The sequence below is a fragment of the Muscardinus avellanarius genome (genome assembly GCF_963383645.1).
Source record: "Muscardinus avellanarius genome assembly, chromosome: 5".
Classification (NCBI taxonomy): domain Eukaryota; kingdom Metazoa; phylum Chordata; class Mammalia; order Rodentia; family Gliridae; genus Muscardinus; species Muscardinus avellanarius.
This window is the reverse complement of record NC_137790.1, coordinates 73114237-73126847: the sequence shown is the minus strand read 5'-3', so window position 1 is coordinate 73126847 and position 12611 is coordinate 73114237. Positions and strand designations below refer to the sequence as shown.

The following is a 12611-nucleotide window of genomic DNA, read 5'->3' as shown; positions in this document are numbered from 1 at the left end:
TCTAGATGGAAAGTTATGACTGGTGGAAATGTCTTCATATGTTGTCCTGATCAGATATTAAACCAAAATCTGTTGTCCAGGGCTTCTCAGAGGAATGCATGTTCTATTCGGTGGCCGCAGTTGCTGCTGTACCCACGGCCACCACCATCTTGTCCCCCTATCTCTCAGGAGCAAATATTTCCTAACAGTAAGCCCTAAAACCAATTTCCCACCTAGATCTTTATATAGTGATAGGGCATTAGTGTTTCAACCTATTATAAGGTATATCATAGGTTATACTGTGTACCATTCTTCCAGCAAATAAGCCATTAAGTTTTAGAAAGTTTCTTAGGAAATCTACCTAATAATAACAGTAACCCAATTCAGTGGTGCTAATTCAATGTAGAGCTAAGATAATATGGTCCATCTATGTGGCTGTCTGCTATTTGTCTGGCTTGAATCCAAGGATAAACCTAGCGCTCCTAGCCTTCAGGAGGTCTTCCTTGTGAAAGGACCTTCCTCCTGCTGGTCTTTGGAATAGTCTAGTGAAGCAGACACTTTGAAATTTCTACTGTCATCTAGGGCCTGAATTGCTATTTGCAGGGTGACTGAGGTGGATGCATCTACCTTAGAAACTAAATGAGAGTTGGTGTGAATGACATCATTTGGGGGAAACCAAGGTGCCTGAGTAGACAAGTTCCCTGGTTAGGGGCTGCAGGAACTCTAAAGGCAAGGCCAAAGAAGTTTAGGCATCTGCATCTAACTAGAAAGTACTGATCAGCTTTTTATTTACTTACTATTAAGATTTAAATTTACTACAAAGTATGTGCATTCTTGTTTACTGCTGGGGAGGTTGTATAAATTCATAAAAAATGTTTTGGAAAGGAATTTGGCAATGTTTTTCAAGAGCCTAAAAGACATCAGTACCATTTGACCTAGTACTTACACTTCTGGGAACCTGTCTCAAGGAAATAATCCTTAAAAAAATAGAAAGTTATCTATGCCCCCCAAAATTCTAAGTGTTATTTGTAATATTTCATTCCTTTAGTTTTAGTATAAAGTAAATGGAGGACATTTAAATGTTCCATGGAAGGAGAATAGATAAAATATATAATAGTCACTGAAAGAAATAGCACGACTCAAGTTAAAATGTTTTGAAGATATAAGAGAAGATCTTAAAATGTTGAATGAGAAATACAAAGAATATAATGTAAGTTGAATTGCATTTTAAAATATGCTTAGTCGGGCATAGTAGCACACATTTGTAATCCCAGTATTTGGGAGGCTGAGACAGATTCAAGGTCAGCCTCAGCTACTTACTGAGGCCCTCTACAACTTAGTGAGACTCTGTTTCAAAATAAAGAATAAAAAATAGAGCTGGGGGTATAGCTCAGAGGTAGAATGCCCTGGGTTCAGGCCCCAGTACCACAAAACCAATAAGCAAACAAAATAATGCTTAGATAAAAAGACTGTTGGGAAATATACCAAAAGAGTAAATCATTGTTTTGGTACTAAAATCTTTTTTTAATAGCAAGTTGATACCTGTTTATATCAGCCTTATAAATTCATAATAAAATATGCGCAGGTCACAGGAGTTTTGTAAACAGCTCATCATTCCATGCCATATGATCAGCGGGTCCGTGGCGGAGCAGAGTGCAGCACAGCCCGCCCAGCCTGCACTGGCCACTCAGGTCCCAGCTGGCAGCCAGATCCTGGACTTCTCTATTCCCTCCAACACAGAGCAGCACCCTGGAGCACTGCTGGAAACAGTTGCAGTGCAGCCCATTGGTTTAGGGACAAAAGAAGAACTAGCAAAAACAAAGGGAAAAAATGTGATGAGGTCTTTAAGTTGAAAAGCAACATCAGCAACTAGAAATGGTAGTGGTCTTTTCTTAAGCACTGGATACTTAATAATTCATCTAAGCAATCTTTTGTCTTTTTTATTTATTTGAACTGTGATCTAAGTATATTCACTAAGTGTTTGACTCTATTTTCTTTAGCTTTATTATATAATTATATAACCAGGCTTTGCACTTTGCTCATAAATTTATTTTTATAACAGCTTTATTAAGATATAATTTATCCATTTAGAGTGCATAATGAGTTGTGCAACCATTACCACAATCAATTTCAGAATATTTTATCCCTGCCCCCAAATCCATTAGCAGTCACTTCCCATTTCTCCCAAAACCTCCCCATTCCAGCTAATGACTAATAATACTTTCTCCCTCTACAGTGTTGCTGGTTCTGGATATGCCATGTACACTAAATCAACAATATATGCTCTGTCATCAGTTTCTTATCACTCCTCATAGTCTCATAGGGTTCATCAGTATTGTAACGTTATCAGTACTTCATTTCTTTTAACTTATTCATTACCTTTATATTATTCTGATCTTTTTATTTATTCATTCATGTGTTGATAGACACTTATGTTTTCACATTTTGACTAATGTGAATACCACTATGAACATGCATAGACAATGGGTAAGTTTTTGTGGAGATGTATATTTCATTTCGTGTGTGTGTGTGTGCGTGTGTGTTACTGGCAATTGATCCCAGGGGCATTCTATGTCTGACTATGCCCCCAGCCCTATTTTATTTTTTATTTTGAAACAAGGTCTCACTAAATTGCTGAGGGTCTAAGTTGCTAAAGCTGACCTTGAATCTACAGACCCCCTATCTCAGCCTCCCAAGTGCTGGGATTATAGGCATGCACCACCATGCCCAGATGAAATATGGTAATTTTATAGTTAACGTTTTGAGGCACTGACAACTGTTTTCCAGCGTGGCTGTACCATTTTACAATTGCATCAGCAACATATGACGATTCTAGTTTTTTTCCATCCTTGCTAACACTTGTTGCTGTCTTTTTTTATTATAGTCATCCTAGTGGATAAGAAATATATCTCTTTTTTTATGTCATCCTAGTGGATAAGAAATATATCTCTTTTTTTATTTGTATCTCTCTGATAACTAATGATATTCAGCATCTTTTATGTACTTTTTTTTTTTTTTTTTTTTTTTGGTTGGTGGTACTGGGGTTCCTGGAAGCCCTTCTACCTCCGGGCTACACTCCCAGACCTATTTTTATATTTTTATTTGGAAACAGGGTCTCTTAAGCCAGCGTGGCTAGCTTCGAACCTGCGTGATCCTCCTGTCTCCGTCTCCCAAGCGCGGGGATTACAAGTGTGCGCCACCACGCCCAACTTTCATGTACTTATTTAGAGGCTATTTGCATATCTTCTATGAAGAAATGCCCATTCAAATTCTTTGCCCATTTTTAATTGGGTTATTTGTCTTCTTATTACTGAATTGTAAGAGTTCTTTATGTATTTTGAATACAAGTACCTTATCATATATTTACAAATATTTTCTTCTATCTATGTATTGTCTTCACTTTTCTGATAGTATCCTTTGAAACACAGAAGTTAATTTTTATGAAGTCAGATTTATTTACTTTTTCCTTAGGCTTTTGGTGGCATATAAGAAAACTATTACCTGATTCAAAGTCACAAGTTTTATACTTAAGTTTTCTACTAAGAATTTTTAGTTTCAGCTCTTATGTTTAGTTCTTTGATTTGTTGTATCTGCTTTGTGATTTTATATTTGCTGAGCAGATGGTCCTTTTTTTTTTTTAACACATGGGTACTCATTGTCCCAGCATCATTTCTCAAAAAGATAATTGGCTTTCCATTGAATTGTCTTGGCATCCTCATTGATAATCTAGTGAAACTGGGAATGGTGGTATATTCCTGTAATCACAGCTACTCCAGAGGCTGATCCAGGAGGATCATAATTTAAAGCCAGCTTCATCAACTTAAAATATCTTATCTCAAAATAAAAAGGGCTGGGATATAGCTCAGTGGTAAAGCGTTCCTGGGTTCAATCTCCAGTACGGAAGGAAGGAAGGAAGGAAGGAAGGAAGGAAGGAAGGAAGGAAGGAAGGAAGGAAGGAAGGAGAATAAATCAAGTACCATAAATGTGAGGATTTACTTCTGGACTCTCAATTCCACTCCATTCATCTCTATGTTACTTCATCTCTCTGTTTCCTTCTCCCTTCCTTCCTAGATGAATTGGATACCTCTATACAGCAAACTTTGTGTTTGACATATCCATGTTACTCAATTTGGGAGCCAAACTTATCATTATTATTATTATTATTATTTTGGTGGTACTGAGGATTGAACCTAGGGACATTATTTCTGAGCTATACTCCCACTCCTATTTTTTTGTTTGTTTTTATCTTGAAACAGGGTCTCATTAGGTTGATGAGTCTCACTACTTGCTAAGGCTATCCTTGAATCTGCAATCATCCTGCCTCAGCCTCTAAAGTACTGGGATTATAATTGTATGCCACCATACTCAGCTTCAAAACGAAATTTTTAGAAACTAATTTTATCAGAATATAGTATCTCCTTTTCTTAATGAGACATAAAGTGATTTATGTCTGTATAAGCAATTATAGGTCTATCTGATTCATACTTTGTCTCTTAGCAAGTTGTAGTTTGTTTGTAAATGTGCTGAATTCAGTGCATTTTATTTTGTTTTATTTTATATGTTTATATTTAATTTATATATATATTTGAGGTACTGAGGATTTTTTGTTTTTATTTTTTTGTTTTGTTTTGTTGCGGGTTTAGGGATGGAACCCAGGAGCATTTGCCCTCCGAACTACAGTCCCTGCTCTATTTTTTATTCTTTATTTTGAAACTGGGTCTCAACTGAGTTGCAGAGGGCCTCACTAAGTAGCTGAGGCTGTCCACGAACCACGATCCTCCGGTCTCAGCCTCCCGAATGCTGGGATTACAAGCGTTCACCACCATGCCCAGCTGAGGTACTGAGGATTTAACCCAGGGACAACCTCCAAGCTACACCTCCCAGCCCTATTTTCTATTCTTTATTTTTAAACAAGGTCTAAGTTGCAAGGGCCTCACTAAGTAGCTGAGGCTGGTCGCAAACCCATGATCCTCCTGTCTTAGCCTCCCAAGTACTAGGAATACAGGTATGTGCCACCATGCCTGGCTAGCTGAGAGAATTTTAGAGGGCCTGCAAGAGTGAGAGTTGGTCCAAGATAGTCCAGTGATTGTTGAAAGTGAGGTTAGTTTTCAAATGAAAAGAATACCTGCAACCGGACTGACTCTTACTGGGTTTGGAGTTGTTCATGTGCAACTCGTGAGGTCCAGGGAGATGCTAAGTGAAACTGCTGGTGGCAATAAAGGCTACAAGTGAAGAAGGGCACTTAATTCCACTTTCAAATTTTATCTTGATAGTTCTTTGTCAGTGGAAGTTAACAGTAAGGAAATAATGTTTATAGATAATGACTTAGTGCTAGATTTAGGTGAGTTGAAGGAGGAAAGACTTTTATATAATGGTGGTTCATCTCTAGATAGGGATTATGGTTGTAGTAATTGAAGCAAAAGCCAAAGAACTGCATAGCAGAATGTGGTGATTATCTAAAATAAAGTTGTCCCAGTGTTATAAATTGAAGACCTTGGGTAGATAATTTTATCAGGGCTTGTAATGAACAAGGTAAGAAGAAATGGCTTTAAGATAATAATCTTTGATTTTGCTATGCTTATTGGCAAAATATTCAAGTAGATAATAAAAGACACCCAACATGGTCATTAAAGAATATGTCTTGTATAATATCCAGAGCTCTCAACATTCATTAGACACAAATAGGATTGATTTCCTACCCATTGTTGCTTATTCCTTTTGAAACCCATACTCTTCAATGACTCTTCAGTATCCTATTTTAAAAGATTCCCAGAATTCATGGGTACCTTAAACACTATTATTGCTTTGTAGGAAGACAAAATTTTTAATACTGACTGCATTGAAAAACCTAGTCTGTATAGCAATATAGATAAGTTTTATTTGTTCAATATGGTTTTGGCTATAAACATTTCAATTTGAATGTTTCAGAAGATGTATTACATGAGGAAACTTAGTATGATACATTTATTTATCCATCCTAAAATTTCTTTCAGGAATTGTTCCATCTTCCGTGGTCCTGACTTCTTTCCAGGTGATGTCAAGAGTTTTTCTAATATGGGCAGTAACTCACAGTGTCAAAGAGGTAAGTAAAGCAAAACACGATCAACATTACCAGTCTCCAGTCAGTCAGTCTCCTGTACATGCTTATTATGGGTAAAGTTCACATGCACTGTAGGAACTAGATCAAAAGTAAGAGACATACCCCAAATCTGCAGTGTTGCTAAGAAGACTGATTGCATAGAGATTGGTGTGGCCTTCAACTCAGTTACATTTTCTTCCATTTTGTTTGTATCTTACCCATTAAATTCGGGGCTTCTACACCCTGGTAGTGGGAATGCAGACTGGTTCACTCTCAGAGCAATTCAGTCTTCATGGGACCTAGAAAAACAAACTTGTTTGTACTGAGCCCACCAGGGCTAATGGAATTGCCAGATGTGCTGGCCATTCTGAGAGTGTTATGTGCAGGGCCTCGGAAGGTAGATACAAGCCCTGGGACATTCGCTGCAGGGACTGGGAGGAGAAAGCCATATTGGCTTCACTGAGTGTGAATCTGAAACTAAGCTTCCATGGGGCGTGGGGGGTTGCTTTTTCAAAGTTAGTCATTTCTTGCTAATGTCACCTTGAGGTAGAGGACCTGTAGGTACAAGGATTCATTTTTTAGTTTTTTAATCCCATTAACCTCTCAAGAGCATCATTGGATTCTTTGAGGCTTGTGAAATTGCTTATCAGCATTATTCTGGTGTGTTCTTAGTCCTCTATTCTTCTGAAATCCCTGTCAAAGCATTTGTTTTTCAAGATTTATTTTGACAGTTTCATTTGTATTTCAACTAATGAGAGTTTTTAAAACTTTCTTATTGGTCTGAGATATACATACAAAAACATGCACATAGTTAATTGAGTTTTTAGCCAAAATTAATCAGCTCTAATTAATAAACTATTTTTGTAAAATTTAGATTGCAAATCCATTTGCTTTATATTGTAAGATCTTTCTACTTGAAGATATCTAAACTTCCCATATAAGAACAATGATAGTTGCATACTTTCTTTTTTTTAAGGTGCTAGGGATTGAACCCAGGGGCATTCTGCCTCTGAGCTACATTCTCAGCTCCATTTTATTTTTTATTTCCTTGAAAGAGTATCTTACTAAGTTATTGAGGCTGGCCTTAAACATGCAATTTTTCTGTCTTAGCCTCCCAAGTACTGAAATTATAGGTGTGTGCCATCACACCACACTGCGTACTTTTTTTAGTGATGACATTTCTTTAAAAAAAGAAAAAGTTAAAGAGAGGGAAATAAATTGTAATATAGTATATTGCCCTTTGTTGTCACTCTTGTTTACAGAGTTAAGAAAGTTGCTTTATTTATAATTCCGTGCTATCTCATCTTTCATTTTGAGGCCTTTCTACAAAGTTTTTGTTGTCATTGGTGGTGGTGGTGTTGGTAGTAGTAGGGATTGAACCCAAGGGTGTTCTACCTCCAAGATACACCCCAACCCTTTTACTTTTTATTTTGAACAGGGTCTAAGTGGCTGAGGCTGGCCTCAAACCTGCAATCCTCCTGTCTTAGCCTCACAGTACTGAGATTATAGGTGTGTGCCACTATGCCTGACTATAAATCATTTTTTTATTTTTTTATTTTTTTTATTGGTGGACTGTATTCATACATCATAATGGGATAAAAAAAAATAACTTTTGTAGACATACATGCACACATCACGCAATCAGCCCCTACCCGATCCCCACCCCGTTCTCTCCCCATCCCTCCTTCCCATGCTTGGCTTAGTGGTTGATATCTAGTATTATAGCAATTTATCCAAAATTAAAAATGATAATTTCACATAACAGTTTCATTTGTCTGATACCAAGCTTTTGATGACTTAAAGATAACATTTCAATATTTCTTTTTGCTTTCTTTCTTACCAGAGAATATTTTTTTTCTATTTTTTTAGGTGAAACTATCATATATTTATATATTTATTTTTTAGAAAAAAAAATCTTTCCTAATATGGAATATGGACTCTAGATACCCAAAACGATCTTGAAAAAGAACAAGGCTAGAAGATATATATTTTCTGATTTCAAACCATATAAAGCTACAATAATTGAAACAGTGTAGTACTGTTCTAAAGGCAGATATATAAACCATTGGAGTTAAATACAAGCCTAGAGCTAAATTCTTCCCTATACTGTCAAGTTATTTTTGACAAGGTTTCCACGAACATTTGGTGGTAGAAATAATAATCTTTTAACTAAATATTGTTGAAAAATAATACTTACATGGAAAAGAATAAAATTGGACCCTTACCCAATCCCATATACAATTATTAACTCAAAATAGATAAAAGACCTAAATATAAATCTTAAGACTATAAACTTTTAGAAGAAAATCTTGGTCATAAAACCTCACAACATTGAAATTGGCAGTGATTTCTTGGATATGATTTCAATGGCACAGGCAACAGAAGGGTAAACAAACTCCCTAAAAAATAAAAATAATATTGTATATCCAAAGACAATGTAAACAGAGTTAAGAGTTACTGATAGAATCGGATAAAATATTTCCAAATGCTATATCTGAAGGTATATTAATATTCCAACTAGAAATCCTAAAAATTAGCAACAATAAAAGCAAACAATACAATTTAGAGATATGTAAAAGACTAACATAATGAATCTTCACAGATAACCAATCTTAGGTGTCTGTTGGATAGAAAATCTTGTTTCTCTGGATCTGGTGTGTGTTACCTAATTCTTCTTTGTAGTTAATCTCTGAGTATTTTCTCTAGCGCTGGATTTGGAGACATAAATTCCTTCAGTTTCTGTTTGTCGTGGAAGTTTCTTATTTCCCCATCTAATTTGATAGAAAGTTTTGCTGGGTAGGAAATTTTTGGCTGGAAGTTGTTTTCTTTCAGAGTTTGGAATATGTTATTCCAAGCCCTTCTGGCTCTCATGACTTGGTTTGGGAAGTCTGGAATGATTCTAATTGGTTTGCCTCTGAATGTCACTTGGCCCTTTGTTTTTGTTGCCTTTAAGATTCTCTGCTTGGCTTCCACTTTGGTCATTTTGACAGTTATGTGGCGTGGGGATCCGGTCCTGTCTAAAGGGAGTTCTATAAGTTTCCTGGACCTGTGTATTGACCTCTTGCTCTATGTTTGGAAAATTTTCTGCTATTACTTCCTTGAAGAGATTGTTGATCCCTTTGGTTTCACTTTCTTTTCCCTCCTCTATTCCAATTATTCTTAGGTTAGCTCTCTTAAAATGGGCCCATATTTCTTCAATATTATATTCCTGCTGTCGGATATTTTTTCCTAGATTAGAAACTATGCGTTCATTTTTGGAATGATCATCTTCTAAGAGCGAGATTCTGTTCTCCATGTGGTCTAGTCGGTTGTTTGTGCTTTGAATTGAGGCCTTTACTTCATTAATTGCATCCTTTATCTCTTTTTGACTCTCTCTGAATTCTTTTTGAAATACCTCTATTATTTCTACAGTTATTTTCCTGATTTGATCTTCTAGAAATCTCTGAATTTCTGTTTTATCGGGTTCTGATGTTGTGGGGTTGTGGGCATTCATTGCTCCATTGTTATTCCTCTTTCCCATGATTTTGGAAGTTTGTGCCTTCTCTGGGTTCTTCCCTTGGGTCACTATGACTTCACTTAAGGTGCTCTGGATCTCAAGTCTGTGGTATCTCAGTCCCCACTACTCCTTTACTAGGTTGTATGGCAGAGTCTCAGACCCAGGGAGTCAATCGAGGCTGCTTTAGACCATGGGGGGTGCCAGGTTGGGCATTCTCCTATGGTGTGATATCTCTGCCACCGCCACTCCCCCACTGGGTCAAGTCCCTGCGAGTACAGTACTGGGATTTCTTCTCTAGGGGTCACAATTTGACTCACTGTTGTTGAGTGTGCTGATGGAGCTGTAGGACTCAGTGAATTCGCTGCTGCTGCCACCGGTGACAATATGGCGCCACTGTCACGCTCTTGGCCATGAGGCTGGCATATTTCTTCTCTTGTTTTGAGCTCCGCTCAGAGTCCCTGCATAGTATGCTGAGCCCAGCCCCTGGGAGCTTTAGACGCTTCCTGCGCTGAAAAGTCTGCCGAATTCCACCCAGCCTTTCCACAGCGGCTCACTTCGGCTTGCTGTCCACCGCTCCTCTCTGGAGCCTGGTGGGCTGTTGAGTGCGTTGGTCTAGAGCTGTCCAGTGAACTCACTGCTGCTGCCGGCAGTAAGGCGCTGCTGCCACATCCTTGGGCGTGAGACCGGCATATCTCCTCTGTAGCTCTGAACTCCGTTCTGGGTCCCCTTCCTCTCTGGAGCCTGGTGCTACAAAAGAAGATGGCGCCCGCCGCGGCTCCAGCCGCAGCACTGCAGTCTTGTTTCTTTCTGGTGTCTCTTTTTTCCAGCCCTCTTTTCTTCTATCCCTTTTATTTACATTTTTTTGTTTCTCTGCTGATGGTGTTTTCTGGCTATGAAAGGTGCTGATTTTGTGGTAATAGAGCTTGGTTGTTAGCGGGGCTTGTAAGTCCTGCTTTTCTCCGTTGCCATCTTCCTGGAAGTCTACAAATCATTTTTAACTGTTTTTTTGTTCTGTTTTTTGCAGGTCTGGGGATGGAACCCAGGGTCATTTGACCTCCGAGATACACCCCCTGCCCTATTTTTTATTCTTTATTTTGAAACAGGGTCTCACTAAATTGCAGAGGGCCTCACTAAGTAGCTGAGACTGTGTGAACTGCGATCCTCCAATCTCAGCCTCCCAAATGCTGGGATTACAAGTGTGCGCCACGATGCCAGGATAACCGGTATTTTTTCATCCCTTACTTTTGTGCCCATGCTATTTCTTTTTCATTTTAACCAAACAAAATATTTTATTTTCAAATAGTCTCAAGTAACCTAAAATTTCTTCTTAGTAGTGACTCATTTACGTTTTTTTTCCTGTGCTAAGGAACAAACAATCCCAGGGCCTCACATATGCTAGATAAGCATTCTGTTGCTGAGATACACCCACAGCCTTTGTTTACATTCTTAAATAGATATGGACATTCAGTAACTAAATGTATGAAGATACAGGAAGCCAAAGTATTGTCCACTAGAGAGTGTTCAGTCACATTGCCAAAATAGTCATTGTCCAGGTGCTAATGCTCCAGCTGCTTCAAGTGACCACCCTGCATATTAGCACTACCATCAAAGCGGCTGAGCAGGTACTTCAAGATCTCAGTTTGAATCAAGCAGTTCTGTGAGTCAAACTGCTGTTAGCAACATGTATCAGCATTTCCTGGGCAGATCATTAAGACTTGGTAGTTTATTGGTAGGCTATTAAATGTTTCTGTGAATTATAAATATATGAACCTGGCCTTCATCTTCAATAACTGCACTGCCTGTCAGATGGGTAGATCTGATATTTAGCAGATGATTCCAAATATAATATCATATTTGAGCAATTGTTTCTCTGCAACCAAAGTGACCCAATTTCTGCTAACATTAACATATCATTTTCTGAAGAGCGCTATATAGTAAATTTTACCATCTTTCTGTCACCTCTTAGTTCCTCTCATTTGCTTTTATATATACCCTATTGATAGTTAACTTACTGTGTGCATGTAGTACTAGGAATTGAATCCAGGAGTATTCTACCTCTAAGCTATACCCCCATCCTTATTTTATTTTTTATCTTGAAACAGGGCCCCACTAAGTTGTTGAGGCTCAAACCTGTAATCCTCTTGACACAGCCTCCTAAGTATACTGAGATTATGGGCATGCACCACCACACTTGACTTTGACTTACTTTTTTTTTCTCATTAAATAAAGGTTCGATGTTTCTGCTGACCCAGGTTCAAAGTTCTTTCCTGTGAACAGAACTCCTCATTCCTTGTTTCTTTAATAGCAGTCGATTCTCTCTCTAGCCCTCCACAAGGCTCTGGCAGCTAAGCTGAAATGCCTGTTGCTGGCCATATGCTATTTTTTCTGCCTTAGAATAGCAATAATTCAGTTTGTTTGTATAACATTACACATGATTTTCATTATTCTATTTCTTGAAAATAAAAAAATACCTGTATTTTTTTATATTCAGCTCTGCATGTTTTAGTGCTAGGAACTGTGTAACTAATGCATACTGAAACTGACCGTAGAACTGCTTAATGAAGTACATCTTACTTTTTCCTAGTAGTATTCAAAGTTTTTCATAGTACTCTGTATACTTCCATTTCTTGGTTTCCTTTTACATCATATTTCCTTCTAAAATAGACATCAGAAATTCTTCATTTTCATCACATCACATGTGTATTGACTTTTGCTTCACCCTCTGTGGCCTGTTCATGTTTCCAATGCTCGTTCCCCTAGCTTTTCTGTAATTATATGTAATATGCTAAGGTAGAGGATCCGACTATTTTTACATTTGAGATATATTTTGTTTTAAGAGGCCTTGTAGGACGCACATCATCACTTGACATTTTGATTTCCTACTCCATGGAATGCCAGTCACACAAATGTTGTCATATCCATTGTGGAATAATGGGTTTCTTCTGTGGCATATAAGGATCCACCCATCAGCTAGTGTGATACCTGGGTCAGCACGATATTAAAGAAAAAATTGTGATCTCTAATGCTTAAAAGTTTGTCTTGAATAGCAAATAACCT

The 12611-nt window shown here is 37.8% G+C and overlaps 1 protein-coding gene across 1 annotated transcript in view; it reads left to right on the top strand.

Moving 5' to 3' along the window:
- The window catches only part of HACD2 (3-hydroxyacyl-CoA dehydratase 2), a gene marked incomplete at both ends in the record, with an annotated part of 101579 nt that overhangs the window by 57717 nt on the left and 31251 nt on the right, over positions 1 to 12611 (top strand). The window contains one exon of the mRNA XM_080695526.1: positions 5973 to 6061. Coding sequence (XP_080551652.1) covers positions 5973 to 6061 — 89 coding nt within the window. The remainder of the gene's footprint in view (positions 1 to 5972; positions 6062 to 12611) is intronic.